This window comes from Chiloscyllium punctatum, chromosome 2 (assembly GCF_047496795.1).
Source record: "Chiloscyllium punctatum isolate Juve2018m chromosome 2, sChiPun1.3, whole genome shotgun sequence".
NCBI lineage: Eukaryota > Metazoa > Chordata > Chondrichthyes > Orectolobiformes > Hemiscylliidae > Chiloscyllium > Chiloscyllium punctatum.
In genome coordinates this window covers 9,616,733-9,640,268 of record NC_092740.1, presented here as the reverse complement: position 1 = coordinate 9,640,268, position 23,536 = coordinate 9,616,733, and the positions used below count along the sequence as shown (strand labels likewise).

The 23,536-nt window shown below is 43.3% G+C and overlaps 1 protein-coding gene across 1 annotated transcript; it reads right to left on the bottom strand.

Moving 5' to 3' along the window:
• Window positions 1-135: 135 nt before the first annotated feature.
• On the bottom strand, window positions 136-22,594 carry LOC140493712 (uncharacterized). Its single transcript, XM_072592476.1, has 4 exons — window positions 22,354-22,594; window positions 8,524-8,640; window positions 5,583-5,622; window positions 136-514 (listed from the first exon to the last, which is right to left on the bottom strand). Exons 1-4 carry the CDS (start codon window positions 22,592-22,594, stop codon window positions 265-267), a joined length of 648 nt encoding a protein of 215 aa, XP_072448577.1. The 3' UTR covers window positions 136-264.
• Window positions 22,595-23,536: the final 942 nt, after the last annotated feature.

The window sequence follows — 23,536 nt, the reverse complement described above, 5'->3', positions numbered from 1 at the left end:
GAACAGCTCGAGGCAGCAAGGACCGGGCCAAGTCAGTTACTCAGCCAGATGATTCAGGGAATCGGAAATGGTTATTGTCCAAGAATCCATCCAGGGTCAGTGACTGAGGAGAAGATTTCCATCTCCATTGCCCGAACAATAATCCAGAGTCTGGTCAGCTCCCTTAATGGAAACCCATAGCTTTTCATTCATTTACATTGAATGGTCTGAAAGTTAAAAGGTTCATCTATCAAAGACGTCAATCTGTGCAATAAGTGTGAAGGGTTAAGGATGGGGGTGGGGATAGTTTTCAACTGACGCAGACTCAATGGGCCGAAGGGCTTTATTCTGTGCTGGAGACCGGTTGAACTCAATGTAACAGTCTGTCCCTGAATATCTCTCCAGGATCCACACTCTCTCCATTCGAGTCTCTGAAGTGGACAATGATCGGTCAGTTAGAGTACAGACAGTATCTGGAACAGTGAGCTGCTGGGCCTGATCAGTCCCGGGAATGCTGGATGAACCTGGATCATTCCTGAAAAATACACAAGGAAGATGAATATTCCAAGGTATCTAAATGCATTCTGATAGGTCACAGAAAGGAACATTCTGACTGTACATCAATCTCTTGCTTTGGTTACACAGAGAACAGATTCCAAAGAGTGATAAATACAGTTAATAGAATGAACTTTCCTAGAAATCACAGATACTCAGATGTCGACACAATCAGAAAAGCCATCCTTGAATAAATTGTCATGAGAAACAGTTTTGCCTTGGCATCAGAATATGGCTGGCACCCAGGGAACCCAAGGTGTAGTCAGCAGCTGTAACACAGGGAGGGCTGTGCAGACACTGTCAGGAATCACAGTGACAGATCATTCCAGGCAGCTCTGGCTCAGCTTGGAGCAACTAGTCACAGGGAGGGAGGGAGGGTGTTGGAGATGAGGGGAAAGTGCTTGCAGGGGCTTCCCATCTGCTGTAACTTTGGAGGGTGTTACAGCGCATGGAAATCTTGGAAAGTGGGGGATGATCAGAAATCACATTCCCATCCAATAGAAATTCAGCTGCTTGGACAACAAGGGAGAAAATAGTAGGATACACAAAAACATCCTTTTTATCCTCAGCACTTGCTGCAAGTGATAATAGTTTAATCTTTCCCACCATATACATTCAATACAACTCAAAGTATCCACTGTGATAAAAATGAGCAACATTTCAGTTTTGATTGAGGATAAATTGCAGGTTAATTTGGAGACAGTGAATCAGGAGCAAGAGTTTTACAATTGCTGGAAATTGCTGCTCAGAGATCATTAATCTGTCATTTACCTCAGTCCATTGATCACTTTTCAACTCTGAGTGTTCGACCAGCTTTTTAAAAGGGCAAACCATATTAGCAGCTCATCAGCAGGGACCTGCATTCTGTCTGTGAGCAAGAGATATTCAGGATTCTGGGTAATCCAAGATGGAGGATGGGAAAAACTTCAACTTGTAAGAGCTGCTCCTTTTTTGAGGTATTTTAGGTGCTGGAGGTGATTTCCTCAAATCCCAGGAGCAGCAATTACTGGTTTATATGCTGTTGCATTGTTTTGGAACTTTGGAAAAAAAGTCAAAAGTTAAATTAATAGCTATGGCTTATATTTTAAGTTTAATCAAGAGACTTATCTCCAAAAACATATAATCAAGAAAGAACCCACTGTACTCACTAATACAGCCTTTCTCTTGGACAGTCCTAAAACAACAATTAACTTATCTGATTCTGTGCTGTGAACTTCGCCCAAAGTTCTTCCAAGATTAGTTGTGAAATTCACTGTTTGTTAATTTTCCCAAATGCACTCCGATGTCCAGCGACACATGAATTCAAAAGCAGCAAAGGCAGTAACTGTGCAGGTTCTCTGTGCAGGAAAATGTAAGGGTGTGATGGATTCTCAGGGGAACGTAGCACGAACAGCCAAGTCTCTGATATTGAGACTGGCTCTAATGCAACGAGGGCTATGTCGGCTTCCAAGAGATCAATTGTGTTTGGGGATTCTGTAGTCCGAGGTACAAACAGACGTTTCTGTGGCCAGCAGAGAAAAAGCCGAATGGTTTGTTGTTTCCCTGGTGCCAGGACCGAGGATGTCTCTGAGAGGGTGCAGAATGTTCTCACGGGGGAGAGGGGCCAGCAAGAGGTCATTGTCCACATTGGAACCAACGATAAATGGAAGGGAAATGGTTGAGATTCTGAAGGGAGATTACAGAGAATTATGCAGAAACTTAAAAAGGAGATCCTCAATGGTGTAATATCTGGATTACTCCCTGTGCTACGAGCTAGGGAGGGCAGGAATACGAGGATAGAGCAGATGAATGCATGGCTGAGGAGCTGGTGTATGGGAGAATGATTCACATTTTTGGATCATTGGAATCTCTTTTGGGGTAGAAGTGACCTGTACAAGATAGATGGATTTCACCTAAATTGGAAGGGGACTGATATACTGGCAGGGAAATTTGCGAGAACTGCTTGGGAGGATTTAAACTAGTAAGGTTGGGGGGGTGGGTGGGGGGGGGGGGGGGTGAGGTGATGGTGTGTGGCAGTGAGTGGGTGTGGAACCCAGGGAGATAGTGAGGAAAGAGATCAATCTGAGACTGGTACAGTTGAGAACAGAAGTGAGTCAAACAGTCAGAGCAGGCAGGGACAAGGTCAGACTAATAAATTAAACTGCATTTATTCCATTGCAAGTGGCTTAACTGGGGAGGCAGATGAACTCAGGGCATGGTTAGGAACATGGGACTCAGATATCACAGCAGTTACAGAAACATGGCTCAGGGATGGACTAGCAGCTTAATGTTCCAGGATACAAATACTACAGGAAGGATAGAAAGGGAGGCAAAAGAGGAGGGAGAGTGGCATTTTTGATAAGGGATAGCATTACAGCTGTGCTGAGGGAGGATATTCCCGGAAATACAAACAGGGATGTGATTTGGATGGAACTGAGAAATAAGAAAGGGATGATCACCTTATTGGGACTGTATTATAGACCCCCCAATAGTCAGAGGGAAATTGAGAAATAAACATGTAAGGACATCTCAGCTATCTGTAAGAATAAAAAGGTAGTTATTGTAAGGATTTTAACTTTTCAAACATTGACTGGGACTGCTATAGTGTTAAGGGTTTAGATGGAGAGGAATTTCTTAAGTGTGTACAAGACAATTTTCTGATTCAGGATGTGGACGTACCTGCAAGACAAGGTGCAAAACTTGACCTACTCTTGGGAAATAAGGCAGGGCAGGTGTCTGAGGTGTCAGTGGGGGAGCACTTTGGGGCCAGTGAACATAATTCTATTCATTTTAAAATAGTGATGGAAAAGCATAGACCAGATCTAAAAGTTGAAGTTCTGAATTGGAGGAAGGCCAATTTTGATGGTATTAGGCAAGAACTTTCGAGAGCTGGTTGGAGGCAGATGTTCGCAGGTAAAGGGATGGCTGGAAAATGGGAAGCCTTCAGAAATGAGATAACAAGAATCCAGGGAACGTATATTCCTGTCAGGGTGAAAGGGTAGGCTGGTAGGTATAGGGAATGCTGGATGACTCAAGAAATTGAGGGCTTGGTTAAGAAAAAGAAGGAAGCATAGGTCAGGTATAGACAGGATAGATCAAGTGAATCCTTAGAAGAGAATAAAGGAAGTAGGAGTATACTAGGGAAGAGGGAAATCAGGAGGGCAAAAAGGGGACATGAGATAGCTTTGGCAAATAGAGTTAAGGAGAATCCAAAGGGCTTTCACAAATATATTATGGATAAAAGGGTAACTAGGGAGAGAATCGGGCCCCTCAAAGATCAGCAAGGCGGCCTTTGTGTGGAGCCACAGAAAATGGGGGAGATACTAAATGAATATTTTGCATCAGTATTTACTGTGGAAAAGGATAAGGAAGATATAGACTGTAGGGAAATAAATGGTGACATCTTACAAAATGTCCAGATTACAGAGGAGGAAGTGGTGGATGTCTTGAAATGATAAATCCCCAGGACCTGATCAGGTGTACCCGAGAACTCTGTGGGAAGCTAAAGAAGTGATTGCTGGGCCTCTTGCTGAGATATTTGTATCATCGATAGTCACAGGTGAGGTGCCGGATGACTGGAGGTTGTCAAACGTGGTGCCAATGTTTAAGAAAGGCAGTAAGGACAAGCCAGGGAACTATAGACCAGTGAGCCTGACCTCAGTGGTGGGCACGTTCTTGGAGGGAATCCTGAGGGACAGGATGTACATGTATTTGGAAAGGCAAGGACTGATTCGGGATAGTAGACATGGCTTTATGTGTGGGAAATCATGTCTCACAAACTTGATTGAGTTTTTTGAAGAAGTAACAAAGAAGATTGATGAGGGCAGAGTAGTAGATGTGATCTATATGGACTTCAGTAAGGCAATCGACAAGGTTCCCCCTGAGAGACTGGTGAGCAAGGTTAGATCTCATGGAATACAGGGAGAACTAGCCACTTGGATACAAAATTGGCTCAAAGGTAGAAGACAGAGGGTGCTGAAGGAGGGTTGTTTTTCAGACTGGAGGTCTGTGACCAGTGGAGTGCCACGGGGATTGGTGCTGGGTCCTCTAGTTTTTGTCATTTACATAAATGATTTGGATGCGAGCATAAGAGGTACAGTTTGTAAGTTTGCAGATGAGATCAAAATTGGAGGTGTAGTGGACAGCGAAGAGGGTTACCTCAGATTACAACAGGATCTGGACCAGATGGGCCAATGGGCTGAGAAGTGGCAGATGGAATTTAATTCAGATAAATGCGAGGTGCTGCATTTTGGGAAAGCAAATCTTAGCAGGACTTATACACTTAATAGTAAGATCCGAGGGAGTGTTTCTGAACAAAAGAGACCTTGGAGTGCAAGTTCATTGCTCCTTGAAAATGGAGTCGTAGTGAGATAGGATAGTGAAGAAGGCATTTGGTATGTTTCCTTTATTGGTCAGAGTATTGAGTACAGGAGTTGGGAGGTCATGTTGCAGCTGTCCAGGACATTGGTTAGGCCACTGTTGGAATATTGCGTGCAATTCTGTTCTCCTTTATATCGGAAAGATGTTGTGAAACTTGAAAGGGTTCAGAAAAGATTTACAAGGATGTTGCCAAGGTTGGAGGATTTGAGCTGTAGGGAGAGGCTGTACAGGCTGGGGCTGTTTTCCCTGCAGCATCGGAGGCTGAGGGGTGATCCTATAAAGGTTTACAAAATTATGAGGGGCATGGATAGGATAAATAGACAAAGTCCTTTCCCTGGGGTCGGAGATTCCAGTACTAGAGGGTGTAGGTTTAGGGTGAGAGGGGAAAGGTATAAAAGAGACACCTTTTTCACTCAGAGGGTGGTACATGTATGGAATGAGCTTCCAGAGGATGTGGTGGAGGCTGGTACAGTTGCAACATTTAAGAGGCATTTGGATGGGTATATGAATAGGAAGGGTTTGGAGGGATATGGGCTGGGTGCTGGCAGGTGGGACAAGATTGGGTTGGGATATCTGGTCGGCATGGACAGGTTGGACCAAAGGGTCTGTTTCCATACTGTACATCTGTATGACTCTATGGCCCAGTGCATTTCTACAACCACGTTTATATCAGTCACTGATGACCTTACCTTTTCAAAACTGTGGTCGGATCCATTTGCTGTGAACCCCCTAAAAAGATAAAAATGATTCATAAATATGAACAAATTTCCCACATTGTCTCCACAGTTGGATGAGTCTCAAGCAAAACCATCCCTGACCAACAATACATATATTTTGCACAGTTAGATACAGTGATCTCTCGAATCTTATCTGATTGCTAAAGCTTTACTCAGGAGTGTCCTCCTTAGCCCAGTCCAATATCAATAATGGACCAACAACAAAAACAGAAGTTGCTGGAAAAGCTCAGCAGGTCTGGCAGCATCTCTGAAGAGAAATCAGAGTTAATGTTTCAGGTCCGGTGACCCTTCCTCAGAACTGACGGTAGCTCGGAAAATATTGGCTTAAATGCAGAAGATAGGGTGAGGGGAAGTGGTAAGATGTAAATGATAGTTGACCAAGTCAGATTGGAGTGTTTTACAATAATCAGTGGGAACAAGAGATCAGATGCAGGAAGATGTAGCACAAGTCATAGAGATGTACAGCACAGAAAAAGACCATTCGGTCCAACTTGTCCATGCTGACCAGATATCCCAAACCAATCTAGTCCCACCCACCAGCACCTGGCCCATATCCCTCCAACCCCTTCCTATTCATATACCCATCCATAAGACCAAAAGACAATAGGAGTGGAAGTAGGGCCATTCGGCCCATCGAGTCCACTCCACCATTTAATCATGGCTGATGGGCATGTCAACTCCACTTACCTGCATTCTCCCCGTAGCCCTAAATTCCTTGTGACATCAAGAATTTATCAATCTCTGCCTTGAAGACATTTAGCGTCCCAGCCTCTACCGCACTCTGCGGCAATGAATTCCACAGGCCCACCACTCTCTGGCTGAAGAAATGTCTCCACATTTCTGTTCTGAATTTACCCCCTCTAATTCTGAGGCTGTGCCCACGTGTTCAGTCAAAGAGCAGAAACAATAGAGAAAGGTATTAATATTGTTCTGATCCCAGTTGATGTTATTCCTGGACAAGTCAGGTCCCAGACTGAAACAGGTTTGCTCGAGCATATTTTGAGTTGTTTTTGTTTTTGATGAAATGGTCTCTCTCTGAAAGATAAGCGCACGATGCTGCAGAGTTTGCATCATACTATAGCAGAAGCTCATTCCCAAAAGAAATGAAGATAAAACATGTGTCAACTGAAGACATAAGTTCAAAAAAGTTTAAAAATAGAGTCAAACTTTATCGTATTAATGCCAAAATACTTCTTTATAAATTAAAAATAATAAAAGTTCTGTGTCAACCCCAGCACTCATCCCCAGTACAGTACTCAAAAATACATCTTGTTTTATACCCAGAAAGACTACTTGGGCAAGACTAACCCCAGGGTCCCTGTTTCGAACACACTGGGAGATTTAATTTTGATCATAAGCAGTCAATGAGCTAAAGTTCACTTATAAATTATGTGAAGGGAATGGTGAAGAGATACAGTTCCAGATATCTCACGAGGAGTAATAGTTAACTGTAAAAAAATTAATGACATTGTCAAACTGAAAGAAAACACAAATATTTACACAAAATAAAGGAACAGGTGAGAAGATTGGACAGGATATAAAAATCATCAATCAAAGGCAACAAAATTCATAAGGAGGGAAACCTTACTGTCCAGAGAAAGTTAGGCAGTAATGTAAGAGTGGATAGTTCGAGTTTCTCGAGACATTTTGCAGGTAAGTTGGTGAAACAGCTGACTTGGGATGTTGAGCATGGATTCAATTACCACATTAGCTGATCTTACCATAAAGGTCCCACTTTTTCAACTTCAACTCTTACTTGAGATAAGATGATTATCAGGTTAAACACACCACCAGTCATCTGTTTTTTTCTCTCTTTCTCTCTGATCAGAAAACACCACTGTGGTCCTCTGGGAATATGGCAACGTTACACTGAGATGGTTTAAAAACAACAGGAGTTTGTAGAATTAGTCATGGAAATGGCAATTGCATTAAATGGGTATTTTGCATTAGTCTTCAGGATAAAGGATAAAAATAACATTCCTGATCATTATAAATCCGGAAATGAAAAGGAAGGAGCAACCCAGAAAATTCCAAACACCAGAGAAGTGGTCCTGAGTAAATCATTGATGTTGTGGACTGACAGTTCCCTGAGTCCCTGATGGACTTCATCCCAGGGTCTTTAAAGAGGAGCTGCTGGGAAAATTGAACAATTGCTTTATATTTCCCACAATTCCCAAGGTTCTGGGCTGGTCCCACTGCCTTCAACAATAGCAAATGTAACTCCTGTGTTCAAAAAGAGACTATGTTTTTAATTTGATCAACCAGTGCACAGGTAGGTCACGAGGTCAGCCCCAAAACAGATCAGTGCCTGAACATTACCCCCACTGCACAGGCCCGAACAGGAGCCATTGTTACCATTCCACCCCGAGATGTCTGTTACTCAGACTATCTGAGGCACCAGGTTGTCTTTTTGCAGCAAATCAATTTTAACAATAAAAACACAAAAAGGAATTGTTTCAAATTGCAGCTTCCTTTATGTTCCATCGAGATTCTGTACTGAGTGGGAATGAATGGAAAAGGTGTGGTCTGTTGGTATTCTGTCAAATGGAAGTGAATGAGAAGACATTTTGGTGCATTGAGAGTTGACAGTAATGGGGAGAAGAATGGGGATGAATCCATCAGAGTTTAATAGAATGGAGTGGAATGGCCTTGTTTGTGAAACAGCCTCAATCTTCAATCACCCATGAGTCAGACATCAGACAGTGGGTGATACTATTGAACAGGCCACCTTCACCCACCCTCCACCACCCACCAAATACAAAGCCAGCGTTTTCAGAGAATGTACTGAAGAGGAGAGAGTCGGTGAGGGAAAATTAATCCAGGGTCATTGTTTATTGCTGTTTCAAAAACAGAACCATATTGTTTTATGAACCTCATTCTCTCCAGAACCCACCTCCTTTCTTCCTGAAGGTGATGAAGATGATGACAATGACGATGAGGAGGAGGAGGAGGATGAGCAGTGGAATGACCAGTGAATATACTGAGACATACTGAGCAGGCTGAGTCTTCACTGGAAAACAGCAAGAACAACATTGGTTAGGAATATCTCAATGTTGCTGCAGTGAAACCTGTAGCTGGGTGATAGAGTGTGAGATTAAATGTACACATTGGACATTCTTTGACAGAGCAATCCAGTTCCTCCCCCTCCCCCTGTCCATCACTATAACCCTGTAACTTGCTCCTTTCCGAATACTTATCCCTTGTTTCTGAAAGATGCCCCTGTTGAATCTGTTTCCATCGCCCTGTCAGGCAGTGCTTTCCAGATGAGGACAATTCTTGAAGGAGGCAGCTGCTTAATTCTGTGACACAGAATAGAAGTTTAGATGGATATTTCACATCATTCCACAGGGCAGTTGTTGGATCCGGTGCTGACTTGCCGGGTCTCAGCTGGATAATGGGAAGGACAGATTTAGCTCCAGCTACCCCCGGACTGAGGGTGAGAAGAATTGGTAATAGTGATGGTCCACGGGATTTCGGCACACCAGATGTTGTCATGAAGGAATCAATAACAAATATTGCTGGAGAAACTCTGCAGATCTGGCAGTCATCTGTGGACAGAACTCAGAACTCAGAATGAAAGTTTTGAGTCCAGTGATCCTTCATCAGAACTGACAGCTGCTAAGGAAATGTGGTATGGAAACTGTTGACAGGGAATTGTGGGACCGGGATGGGAGTGGGGGGGAAATGAGTGAGAGGCTGGTGGAGACTGAGCCCAGAAGGTGAGAAAGACAGTCACATAGACAAAGGGACACTGAATGGCCCTCCAGGGAGAAAGACAATGTGATAATGGGGACCAGGAAGTAGGTGAAAGCAGCTCATGTCATTACCAGGCCAGAGATGTGCTGTGGTGCGATTTGAACCCATGATCTGGGTGTCTGGATTGGTCACCCAGTGACAGTAGCAGAAAACCACCACCTTCCTTTATAACCCATGTGTGAATGCAGGACGAGGATTGGTTCCACATTGTCGTGCTTCCTCACACAGTCAGATGGACACTGGGGGAACATACCAGCGTTGATGGAACTATTCCTGATGAAGGTGTGAACACTTTCATTGTAACCAAGAGGGACACATTAGGCTGTTGCACCTTCCTGCTCGAGGAGATGATCTCAGTGTCAGTATAACTTTGGTGCATTTGGAGATTGAACTGAATATTCTGAGTGTGTCAATGTCTTTCAATACTGACATCAGAATGAACCTAAAAGAATCAGCACATCAAATTACACTAAACATTGAAAAAAATCACATTTCAAACACAAAAGCAAAATATTGCAGATGCTGGGAATTTGAAATAAAAATCAAATAGTCAGCAGGCCAGCTAATACCTGTGGAGAGAAACAGTTTCATATTTTAGTTCAATGACCTTTCACTAGAAAATCAAATTGTAAAAAGTTCACACAATCTGTTCCACCCACACTCTCGACCCTTTACAGACTAAAGCCTTCATCATGGTCACTAAGTTATGAGGGTGTGACTGGCTCAGTCAGCCTTTATTGCCCATGTCTCATAGTTAAGAATCAGCCACATTACTATGGGGTATGGAGTCACATGTAGGCCAGGCCAGGTTAGAATGGCAGTTTCCTCCCCTAAAGGACACCAATGATCCAGATGGGGATTTACAACAATCAACATTGGTCACACAGCCATCTTTAGATTCTTACTTTGACAATTTATTTGATTTCACATTGTACCATCTGCCAAGGTGGGATTTGAACCCTGGTCCCCAGAACATTACCTGGGTCTCTGGATTAACAGTCCAGCAATAATACCATCAGCTGTTGCCTTTTTTGCAGAATGATTTCTAACATGTACCAGTAGCCGGGTTTCCTTCGGGATCAGATACTGAGAATCAGGTTCTGACCTGTATTCCACCAGACACAGGTAAGTGTGATTGTCCCTCCCTCTCAGCTGGTTTATCCCAGTCAAGGCGTTTCCCTCCTCTGAGCTCGTACCGATTTCCACCGTGTACAGTTGTCCAAGTTCCCTGTGATTGGGCTCTAAATGTAATGACGTGCTGATAGGGCTTCTTCCTCATCCAGGTAACAGTGGTCAGTGTGTGGGAGTCCCAGATCCTGAAGATACAGGGTAAAGAGACTAAATCTCCCTCTGTCCCAGTCACCACTGAGACATTTCCCTGAGCAGCTGAGGAAAGGACAAACATCAGAATGGATGAGGTCAGTGCCCAGAAGTTCCAGATTCAATTTTTTACATTTCTTTCAACTTCACAATGAAATAAGTAATTAAATACCTCACGCATATTTCTCATGTGTCTGGACCAGACAATTATAGTTTCCTGAATGACGCACCGTGTTGAAAATCACTTACGCTCCACCCCCTCATTTTGAGTTTCTCATTCGTGGGATCGTTACAGCTTAGTAAATGGACTGAACCTACATGACTTCATTCATTCTGGGCCCAACATCCCTCCCACCTTCACTAAAACCTTTTGTTTTTCATTCCACAGCCCTATACTTCAGTCTGTGCTCCTTCACTCTGTGGAAGGGGGATGGGGGGGGGGGGGTGCGGTGGGGCAGTGGTTAGGAATTAGACCCACCCTGCACCACCTTTATACATTAAAAATCCCATGAAAGAGGTAATCTCCCCCATCTCCATCCTAATTTGAAATAAGTTTCATATTCACCCACATCCTCTCAGCATCTACTCCCTCAAGACCCCTCAAGATCTTGCAAGTTTCAATAAAGTCACTTCTCAATCTTCAGCAACGAGCAGCCCCCATCTGACTCTGAACCAATCAGGATGGGCAGGTAACAACACTCTGACATTCTCAGCCAATGGGAGGTAGGGAGGTGACTCTTCACATATTCTCGGCCAATGAGACCTGAAGTTCCACCATGTGCTCACTCAGTGAGGGGTTGGAAGATACTTGCCCTATCTTGTCCTCAGTCAATGCCAATCATTGGATTGACAACAAGAAGGAGGTCATTTTACCCATTGGGTCCTGGTTAGCTCCACATGGAACAATCCAGGTGAGACCCACCCATCTGTTCGAGTCCCCCCAAGTTCTGCCGGTTCACTTCCTTCAAGGACCTATCAGGTTTAATTCTGAGATCAATGACTGTTTCCACATGCCCCTTCGTTGCTGTTGGTGACTGTCAGTCATCAGCACTCACTTTGTAAACCTTTCCCTCTCACATTCTCTCTGTACCTCTGCCCCAAAATTTAAGGCCTGCATCCTTGTCCCAACAGTTAATGGATAGACCTTTTACTTGTTTACTTTCTCTTCACTTGTCACTGTCTCAATCAAATCTCCCCTCAATCTCCTTAGCTCCAAGGAGAATGACCCTTGCTTCTCAAAACTTACAACGAAAACCAGTCTCTGATCCCCTCCCTGAAACACCCCAAGCCCATCCCTATAATAATTCGGGTCACTCTGCAATCTCTCAAGGACATTCACATTCCTCTTAATGGGTGGTGACAGATCTGGACACAATACTCTCGTTGGGGACCAGTTGGAGAGTTAACAATGTCCACAGTTGTTCGGCCCCTGAACTGCAAAGTCAGGAATGATGGGGCATAATTTTCATGTGAAAGCGAGTGTGATGAGAGGGGCTTTGCAGAAACGGTGATGGGAGTTTGGAATGCACTCCCTTGGGAGGGTAATAGAGGCGGAAAACCTGGCAACATTTAAAAAGTATCTGGATGAGCAGTTGAACCATCATAACATTCCTACCAGGGGAAAGCCATAGTGGCCAGGCCTCTGGCAATGAGCCTGGATCTGTGGCTCAGAAGGGAAGGGGGAGAAGAGAAAAGTGTTAGTGGCAGGAGACTCAATCATTAGAGGAACAAATTTTGATTTGAAGACAGCAGCTATGTTTAGTAAGTTTGCAGATGACAGCAAAATCGATGACGTCGTGAACAGCGAAGAAGGTTATCTTAGAGTACAACAGGACTTTGATCAGATGAGATGATGGGCTGAGGAATGGCAGATGGAGTTTAATTTAGATAAATGTGAGATGTTCCATTTTAGTAGGACAAATCAGTGTAGGGCTTACACACTTAATGGTCGGGTCCTGGGGAGTGTTGCCGAACAAAGAGGTCTTGGAGTGAAAATTCATTGTTCTTTGAAAGTCGAGTCACAGGTAGACAGGTTACTGAAGAGGGTGTTTGGTACGCTTGCTTTTCTTGGTCAGTGCATTGAGTATAACAGTTGGGGGGTCATGTTGTTACTCAACAGGTCACTGGTAAGGCCACTTTTGGAATATTGCATTCACCTCTGGTTTCCCTGCTATCGGAAAGGTTTTGTGAAATCAGAAAGGGTCCAGGAAATATATGGGAGGATGTTGCCAGGGTTGGAGTATTTGAATATAAGGAGAAGCTGAATAGGTTTGGGCTATTTTCCCTGGTGCATCAGAGGCTGAGGGCTGAGCTTTTAGAAGGGGCATGGAGAGGGTGATTCGTCAAGGTCTTTTCCCCAAGGTACGGGAGTCCAAAACTAGAAGGCATAGGTTTAATGGGAGAGGGGAAAGATTTGAAAAGGGACCTTTTATATGAAGAGGTGATGCCTGTATGAATAGGAGGGTTGAGAAGGAAATGAGCCAAGTGCTGTCAAATGAGACTGGATTAATTAGAATACCTGGTTGCTGGGGACGAGTTGGGCTGGAGGGTCTGTTTCCATGCTGTACATATCTATACGGCTAATAACTATCACGAGAGAAAACCCGCGAAGGAAACTGATGGAGTTAAAGACCAATTAGTCCCCTGGACCTGACTGGATGCATCTCGGGTATTAAAGGAAGTTATTGAAGAGACAATAAACACACAGGTGTTAACCTTCCAAGAATCTTTGGAAAGTTCCCAGAGAATTGGAAATCTCCCAAAGTAACACTCTTGTTTTTCAAGAAAAGGAAACAAAAAACAAAGTTACCCAAAGTGTCCATCACTTGAAGTTCTGAAGCAATGTGGTCTCACTGGGGATGGCGGATGTTTCCTTTCAAGATGGCAGGAAAAAAGAAGGGACTGCATCAGGCAGCAGGCTGGATATAGTTTACTGGCACATTGCTCCAAGGTTTACATCAACTACAGTAACAAGCATCTGGTTAGACTTCTGCAGGTCACTGTGTGGATAGCTGAGTACAATACATGATGGAATGCCCTGCAAATTGGGAGAAGGAGAGGGAGAATTGGGGGCGTAATTTGAGATAAAGACATCAGCAAAAATGAAAGTGAAAAAATGTGGGTGCAGAAAATTGGAAACAAAAAGAAGGTGCTGGAGAAACTCAGCAGGTCTGGCATCCTGTGTGGAGTCAGAAACAGAGTTAACATTTCAGGCCAATAACTTTCCATCAGTGAGTAAAGCACAGATATGTTGCTCCAAGTGTTGTGTTTGAAGCAAATTAAGCATTTCCACGGCATAGTCCTGGCAATCTCATCAGGAAAATAGACAAGGCCTTTATCCTGGTGTAGGAAAGTGTAGAACTAGAGGGTATAAGTTTAGGGTGAGAGGGGAAACATTTAAAAGGGACATAAGGGGCAACTTTTTCACGCTGAAGGTGGTACATGTATGGAATGAGATGCCAGAGAAAGTGGTGGAGTCAGGTACAATTACAAAATTTAAAAGGCATCTGGATAGGTATATGAATAGGAAGGGTTTAGAGAGACATGGCCCAAGCACTGGCAAAAGGGACGAGATTAATTTAGGAAATCTGGTCAGCATGGATGGGTTGGACAGAAGGGTCTGTTTTCATGCTGTACATCTCTATGATTCTGTAGACCAATTAGTTAATGTCTTTTATTGGGAAAATGTGAGATCAAAATTAAGATATCTTAGCAGAACATTTAGAAATGTATAATACGATCAAGCAGAATCAACATGATTTCATAAAGAGGAAATTATCTTGAATTCTTTGAGGTGGTTACAAGGTGGATAGATAAAGGGGAATTGGTGGATGTTTCATATGTTTTTAGAAGATATTTCAGAAGGTGCAACACATTAAGCTCCTTAATGTGATTAGATTCTATGGTGCTGGTGGTAGTATACGAACATGGATAGAGAATTGACTAACTGAGAGAAAACAGAGAGTTGGGATAAGACAGGAGTGATATCCAGCCTGCAAACTGTAATTAGTGGTGTATCACAGAATCTGGGATGGGGCCACATTTATTACAATATACATTAATGATTTGGATGAGGTCAGTGAATGTACTGTAGCCAAGTTTGTTGATGACAAAAACGTAAATGAGAAGGCAAGTGATAAGGATGAAATAAAGAAGCTGCAGAGAGATGTCGACAGGTTCAAAAAGTGGGAAAAACTTTGCAGTTGGAATATAATGTGGAAAATGTAAGGTTATACATTTGGCACAAAGAATAGAGAGGCTGAATATAGTGAAACAGAGAAAGCCTGCAGAAAGTTACAGAACAGAAGAATATGGAACTTTCACAAAAACATTCAGCAGAGAGTAGGGAAGGTCAATGGAATGCTGACCTTTATTTCAAATGGAATAGAATTTTAAAGTGGGAAGGTTTTACCAGACACTAGTTAGCTCACAGCTGGAATATTGTGGATAGATTTGGTCCCTTATCAAAGGAAAGTGAAACTGGCATTGGAGGCAGTCCAGAGAAGATTCAATTAGTTGATACCAGGTCGGGAGGGGCTGTCTTATGGGCAGCGTTTGACAAGATTGAGCCTGTACTTGATGGATCACAGAAGAATGAAGAGTGACCAAATTGAGACATTAAAGATGCTTCGGGTGCTTGATAAGGTGGATGCAGCGTGGTTGTCCCCCTTGTCAGGAACAGAGGGCATCAGCTCAGAATGAGGGGTTACACATTTCAGATGAGAGGAATGTTTTCTTGAAGAGGGTAGTGAATCTTTGGACTACTTTACCACAGACAGCAGTTAATGTTGGGTCATTAAGTATAACCAAGGCTGAGATAGATACATTTTTAATCATTCACGGAATCGAGGATTGTGAAGATAAAGCAAGTATGGGGAATTGACGTTTATCATCTCAGTCACGATCTCATTGAATGTGGAACAGACTCAATGGGCTGAATGGCCTTCTTCTGTTCCTATGTTTTATGGGCTACCTGCCTCAGTTCTCAACACCTCCATTGCTGAAACCTGTAAATCCCATTTTATCCAAAAGATAAATGATATATATTTCTACCATGAGAGAAAAAAAGAATGTAGACAGGGTAACAGGCTAAACAGAACACTGAAAATAAAAGTCCTGATCACAAGTTGGAAGGATCGCTCTCTCTCACAGTCCTTGTGTTGTTTCGCAGCAATGATCTGTAATATTTCCCCCACTCAGCCATTAACATCAAGTCAGGACATCAATCCTGGTTCAATGAACAATGCAGGAGGGGATGCCAGGAACAGCACCATCAAACCTGAAAATGAGATGTCAGCTATAAAACAGGGTTACTTCCGTGTCAAACAGCATGAGCAGCAATTGATGCTCTGGGGTAAGTGATTCCACTGTCAGTGCATCAGATATAAGCTCAGCAGATCTGTCACATGCAGTTACGAATGGTTGAGGACAATTAAGCAACTAACAGGAATATGAGTCTCCACAAATATCCCCATCCTCAATGAGGGGGAGCCCTGCTCACCAGTGCAAATGACAGGGCTGAAGGATTCACAACTAACTTGACCCAGAAGATGTCCCCAGCATCATAGATGATTCCTTACCCAGCCGCGAAATATAATTCAGTGGGTCAGCATTCACGTGTAGATAGGGCTAGGGACAGAAATCATGGGACCTAGTGCTGTTCCTCACACAGCCCCTGACCCAACCTCCAGGACCCACACTCGCTTCCACTGACCTGACACAGTGAACACCCTTCTTCAATACTGATGTACTGTCCACCCCTGTCCTGGAGACCTGACCAAGTAAAGATGGCAGAGACAAAAACAGAAATTGCGGGAAAAACTCAGCAGGTATAGGGGCATCTGTGGAGAGAAAGTAGAGTTAATGTTTTGGATCCAGTGACACTTCTTCAGAAATAAAATGATCAAAAACAGTGGACCGAGAGGAGTGTGGATCTTGCAGCTGCTCCTGAGATTCAGATTTATTTCCAGGTTTACTTTCAGATTTCTTACGTTTATTAAATTTCAGTCAGAAAAGCTTTTTATTTGATTCATTTTTAGCTCTTTTCTCGTCAAAAATGCAAAAGAAGCAAAACAAACTGACACAATTTTTTATGAAATGGAGTTTTCTCAATGGAAGTTTTGGACAGGCCCACATGTGGACTGTTCAGTCTTTTTCCACGATGAAATTATGAGAGAGATGTTTTTAAACTCACTGAAGCAATTTTTTTTGAAATTGCTGAGGAATGTTTTGTTTCAAACCAAGTTGTGTTTACACACCTCTTGGACAGGCTGACACGTGGGATTTTATTTTTAATCAGAACATTGATAGCTGTCTGCTGGACCACTTGTGCTTAATATTAACTCTTTGGATAAAGAAAGGTTTATCTTTGGATAAAGAAATGTAGTTTATTTTAGAGTTAAGATGTTAGTGTAAGTTGTTTCTTTTTAGACTTAATGACATTGAGGGCATCCAAGAGACACAGAGTTAGATGGCCAGTAGATTTTGAGAGGTGATAACACAGCAGGATCAGTCAGATAGAAGGATGACTGTCAGGAAAGGTAAGAAGGTAGTTCAGAAATCTCTCGTACTGTTGAAAGGATAATCTCTCAGAGGAAATTAGAAGGGACAGTCAGATCTTGGGCTGTAAGAATGAATCTGATGTTTGGAGGGGTTTGACAAAATTGAAAAGAATAATTGTTGTCGGTGATTCTCCTGTCAAGGGCACAGACAGGAAGTTCCGCAGCAGTGAGCATGAATCTAGGATATTATACTGTTTACTTGGTGCTAGGATTAAGGACATTGCAAAATGTTTGACACATACTGTTAAAGGGAAGAGTGAGATACTAGAAGTTTTTGTACACATTCATGGGAATGACATAGTTAGGGAAAGAATAAAGGCTTTACAAAGTAATATCAAAGGTTAGGGAGAAGATTTAAAAAACATACCCTCAAAAGTAGTAATCTCTAATTTATTCCCAGGGCCAAGCTCAGATGAGGGAACAAAAGGATAAAGGAGACAAATCAATGGCTGAAGAGGTGGAGTAATGTTCAGGGATTCAGATTCTTGGATCACTGCGATCTCTTCTGAGACAGAAAAGACCATTCACAAAGGATGGTTTCAACTGTACTGCTTTCGAGAACAACAGGTGAACAAAGAGATGGAGGTTCCTGTCAGGGATAAAAAAGAATCATATACTAAATATAAACGACTGGGACCAAATGGATCTCTTGCACTATATAATGACTGTCAGGACATTCATAAGAGGGAGATCAGGAAGTCAAAGAAAGGATATGGGATAGCCTCGGCAAATAAGGTTAAGGATAATCCAAAGGGATTCTATAAGTACATTAAGACCAAGACAGCAACAAGAGATAGAGTGTAAGTCTCCTTAAAAAACAAAGAGATTGCCTTTGTGTTTTAGATTCCCTACAATGTGTGTGGCACAGTGGCACAGTGGTTAGCACAGCTGCCTCACAGCGCCAGAATCTCGGGTTCAATTCTATGCCTCGGGCGACTGTGTGGAGTTTGCACATTCTCCCCGTGTCTGCATGGGTCTCCTCCAGGTGCTCCGGTTTCCTCCCACAGTCCACAAAATATGCAGGTTTGGTGAATTAGTTAAGCTAAAATTGACCGTAGTAGTAGGTGAAGGGGTAAATGTACGTGAATGGGTCTGGGTGGGTTACACTGCGGCGGGTCAGTGTGGACTTGTTGGGCCGTAGGGCCTGTTTCCACACTGTAACAAATCTAATCTAATCTAATGTGGAAACAGGCCCTTCAGCCCAACAAACCGTCACCGACCCTCGAAAGAGTAACCCACCCAGACCCATTTCCACTGACTAATGCACCTAACACTATGGGCAACGTAGCATGGCCAATTCACCGAACCTGCACATCTTTGGACTGTGGGAGGAAACCCTCACCACACAGGGAGAACATGCAAACTCCAGCTGCCTGAGGCTGGAATTGAACTCAGGTCCCTGGTGCCACTGCTAACCACTGAGCCATCATGCCACCCCTCAGGAGATGGGAGAGAAATCAAATGAATATTTTGTGTCAGTTTTTACTGTGGAGAAAGAAGTGGAGGCTTGAGAACTCTGAGAAATAAATCTTGACATTTTGAAAACAGCTTGTATTACAGAAGAGGAATTGTTCAAGGTCTTTGAAAATATAAATATAAATCTCTGAGACGTGATCTACTCAATCCCAGGACTTTGTCAGAAGTGAAGAGGAAATTGCTGGGCCCCCTGCAGGAACATTTGTATCATCCATAAATAACAGGCAGGTGCTGAATGACTGGAGAGTGGCTCATGTTCAAGAAGGAATGTCAGGAGAAGCCTGGGAACTTCAGACCTGGGAGTCTGACTTCGGTGGTGAGTAAGTTGTTCTGAAAGTTTGGATTTATATGCATTTGGAGAGGCAAGGAATGATTCGGGATAGTCAGCATGGTTTTGTGCAAGGGATATCGTGTCTCACAAACTTGATAGAGGTTTTTGAAGAAGGAAACAAGAAAATTGATGAGGGCAGAGGGGTAAACATTGTTTACTTAGACTTTGGTAAATCCTTTGACAAGGCTCCGCATGGTAGACTAATTAGTGAAATTGGATCCCATGGGATTCAGGGTGAGCTTGGCAAGTGGATGCACAATTGGCTGAAAGGCAGAAGACAGAGAGTGACGGTGGAGGGAGGGTTTTGTTCTGGAGGCCTGTGACCAGCAGTGTTCCACGGGGATCAGTGCTGGGCCCACTTTTGTCAGTCATTTATATGAACAATTTCGATGAGACTACAAAAAGCATGTTTTGCAAGTTTGTGGTTGATACCAAAATTGATAGAATATTGAACAATGAAGAAGGTTATCTTTGAATACAAAAAGATCTTAGTCAAATGGGTCAATGGGGTGAAGAGTGACAGATGGAGTTTAAGATAAGTGTGAGGTGTTGCACTTTGGGAAAACAAACAAAGGGAAGACTTACACAATTAAAAGTAGGGCCTTGGGTAGTGCTGTAGAACAGAGACCGAGGGATTCAGGTACAGAATTCTTCCAAATTTGCATCATCTATATATACGGTGGTTCAGCATACTTGCCTTCATTGCTCAGACCTTTGATAATCGGAGTTGGGATGTTATGTTCAGGTTGGACAGGATGCTGGTGAGGCCTCTATTGTGTCCAGTTCTGGTCACCCTTATTGCAAGGATATCATTTAGCTGGAGAAGAGATTTACCAGGATGTTGCAAATAAAGCAGGCCTTGAGTTATCGGAAGAGTCCGGAGTGACTAGGACATTTCTCACTGGAGCGTACAAGGTTGAGAGGTGACCTTATTAAGATCGATAAAAGCATGAGGAATATAGATAAGGTGAATGGCAGGTGTCTTTTTGCTCAGGTGGGAGATTTCAAGACTGAGGCATATCTTTAAGGTGAGAGGAGAAAGATTTTAAAAAGACATAAGGAAGGAGGCTGAGGGGTGACCTTATAGAGGTTTACAAAATTACGAGAGGCATGGATCGGATAAATAGGCAAAATCTTTTCCCTGGGGTCGGAGAGTCCAGAACTAGAGGGCATAGGTTTAGGGTGAGAGGGGAAAGATATAAAACAGACCTAAGGGCCAACTTTTTCCCGCAGAGGGTGGTATGTGTATAGAATGATCTGCCGGAGGGAGTGGTGGAGGCTGGTACAATTACAACATTTAAGAGGCATTTGGATGGGTATATGAATAGGAAGGGTTTGGAGGGATATGGGCCGGGTGCTGGCAAGTGGGACTAGATTGAGTTGGGATATCTGGTCGGCATGGACGGGTTGGACCGAAGGGTCTGTTTCCATGCTGCACATCTCTGTGACTCTATGGCTCGAAGGGGCAGTTTTATTTTACAGAGAGAGTGGTTTATGTGGAATGAACTTCCAGAGGAAATGGTGGATGTGGGGACAGTTACAACATTTAAAAGGCATTTAGATAATTTCATGAAAAAGAAATGATTGGAGGGATATGTACAAAGCGCAGGCAGGTGGGACTACTTTAGTTTGGGATTATGGTCAGCATGGACTCGTTGAACTGAAGGGTCTGCTCCTGTGCTGTATGATTCTATAACTGATTATAGCTGGGAAAAGGTTGGTATAGAGGCTGAAGATGGGGAGGGGGGTGAGGGGCCAGGAGTAAACACTCAGTGGAAACGGACCCCAGACAGAGAGAAAAGCAATTGGACAGACAAACGAAAGGGGAAAGGTCAGCCTGGGAGAATGAACAGCTGCTGATGGGGACCATTCATCACTGACAATGGATTGTTTTGGTGGTAGCCCATGTGATGACAAGGCCTGGTGTGTGGGGGATGGGGGAAGGAGGTAGGAGAAGGTGCTGAGGCCCTCAAATTATTCACCTCAATATTGAGTCCAGAAGGTCACTGGGTCCCCAAAAAGTGGGGTGTGGAAATGGCAGGCAACTGGATGCTGAGAATCATTTTTGTGGGCAGAACATTTCTGTTCAGCAAAGTAATCACCCAGTCAGTGTTTTGTTTTCCCAAAACAGAGTTAGAAGTGGACTGTGCAGAGTTGGTGGATTATGAGCAGCCCTGAGTCTGTGTGAGGTGGTGCTGATGGAGAGAGAGGGCTCAAGATTGTTCATTTGGCAACACATGACACTGAGTGTGAATGGCAGATTTCATTCTCTAAATCAAGTTGCTATGTTATTACCAGACCTGGGCTGCTTTCTCTTGAGAGAGAGAGAGAGAGAGAGAGAGAGAGACAGAGAGAGAGAGAGAGAGAGAGAGACAACTGGTGGTGGTTTAACCTGAGGGCCACCACACCTCAGTGAGGGGAGAGTTGAGAAGGAGGGTCCTTCATGGTCACCTGAGCCAATGTGGGGATTGAACCCACACTGTTGGCGTCACACTGCTTTGCAAACCAACCATCCAGCTAACTGAACCAAAACCCAGATTCCCGAAAGTGTATGATTGAATCAGATCGGCTTTTCCAAATCTCAACAATGGTCACATGCAACCATTAGGTTAGCTTTTTTTTAAAATTCCAGATTTTAAAAAGAATTCACCTTCTGCTGTGGTGGGATTTGAACCCATGGCCCCAGGATTGGGTGTCTGGATTAGTTACCCAGTGATAGTAACAGTAACAGTACACCACCAACTCCTGTTATAACCCAAGGCTGAATGCACGGTGAGGATAGGTCCTACGTGGCTGGGATGTCTCACACAGTCAGATGGACACTGGGGGAATGTACTTGCATTGATGGAACTATTCCTGATGAAGGTTGGAACCAAGAGGGACACATTAGTCTGTAGCACCTTCCTGTTCAAGGAGATGATCTTAATGTCAGTATAACTTTGGATCATTTGGAGATTGAACTAAATATTCTGAGTGTGTCAATGTCTTTCAATACTGACATCAGAAGCGCCGAAAAAATATCAGCACATCATAGTACATTAAATATTGAAAAAAATTTGAAACCAAAAGCTAAAACACTACAGATGCTGGACATTTTAAATAAACATCAAAATGCTGCAAACACTCAGCAGGGCAGACAATACCGATGGAGAGAAACAGGATTAATGTTTTAGTTCCATGTCCTTTCAGCAGAAAATCAAATCACAAAACATTCACAGAATCTGTTCCACTCTCATTGTGCACCTTCTACAGGCTGAAGAATGTGTGAACGGTTTCTTACCATGTACCTGCAGCCGTGTCTCTTTCTGGATCAGATACAAAAGATTGTGTCTTGACCTGTACTCCACCAGACACAGATAAGTGTGATTGTCCCTCACACTCAGCTGGTTTATCCTGGTCGAGGCGTTTCCCTCCTCTGGGTTCCCGATGAGCTCGTACCGATTTCCACCGTGTCCAGTTGTCCAAGTTCCCTGTGATTGGGCTGTAAATGTAACGATGTGTTGGTAGGGCTCCTTCCTCATCCAGGTAACAGTGGTCAGGGGAGGGTAGGACCTGGTCATGAAGATACAGGGTAAAGTAACTGAATCTCCCTCTGTCCCACTCACCACTGAGATGTCTCCTTGAGCATCAAAGGAAAGGACAAACATCAGAATGGATGAGGTCAGTGTGCAGAAGGTCTTATTTCAATATGTTACATTCCTTTCAACTTCACAATAAAATGAACAATTAAAAACTCCACTCATATCTCTAACAGGTCTGTGCTGGACATTCCCCAAGAAGAGTCACCCTGATCAAAATGTCTCCTCGCCACTCAATTTGAAAACCTTGATTACAAGATTAAAAATCAGATATCACCAGGTTATAGTCCAACAGGTTTAATTTGAAGCACTAGCTTCCGGAGCGGTGCTCCTTCATCAGGTGATTGTGGAGTATAAGATTGTAAGACACAGAATTTACAGCAAATGTTTATAGTGTGATGTAACTGAAATTATATATTGAAAAAGACCAGGATATTTGTTAAGTCTCTCGTCTGTCAGAGTGACCATGTTGGTTTCAGTTCTTTTATATGTAAATCACAATTTTTTTTTAAAAATTACATTCTCAAGTGAACTTTAACAATTGGTGTCTGTCAGCCCAGATAATGTCTGTCAGCCCAGATAATGTCTGTCAGCCCAGATAATGTATTGAAGGTGTGAGCTCCCCTGGGTGATACTGTCTGTGCCACAATGTTTAGACTGATTCTCATCTAAAAATTGACTTTATAGAAACTTACATGGATTCATGCAGTTTTTTGAGCAAAGTATAATGAAACTCTGAAAATACAAATTCACCCCACAAACGGATATGTGTGTGTGTGTGTGTGTGTGTGTGAGTGTGTGTGTGTGTGTGAGTGTGTGTGTGTGTGTGTGTGTGTGAGTGTGTGTGTGTGTGTGTGTGTTTGTTGGGGGGTGGCTGTGAGTGTC

Excerpts from the sequence above, each read along its gene's own strand:
- LOC140493712 (XM_072592476.1), bottom strand. The coding sequence starts at position 22,594 with ATGAGGAAGGAGCCCTACCAACACATCGTTACATTTACAGCCCAATCA. Across the intron at positions 5,623-8,523 it reads CACCTTCAGGAAGAAAGGAG|GGGGTTCACAGCAAATGGAT; the intron begins GTGGGTTCTGGA and ends TTATCTTTTTAG. Across the intron at positions 515-5,582 it reads CCGACCACAGTTTTGAAAAG|GAATGATCCAGGTTCATCCA; the intron begins GTAAGGTCATCA and ends TGTATTTTTCAG.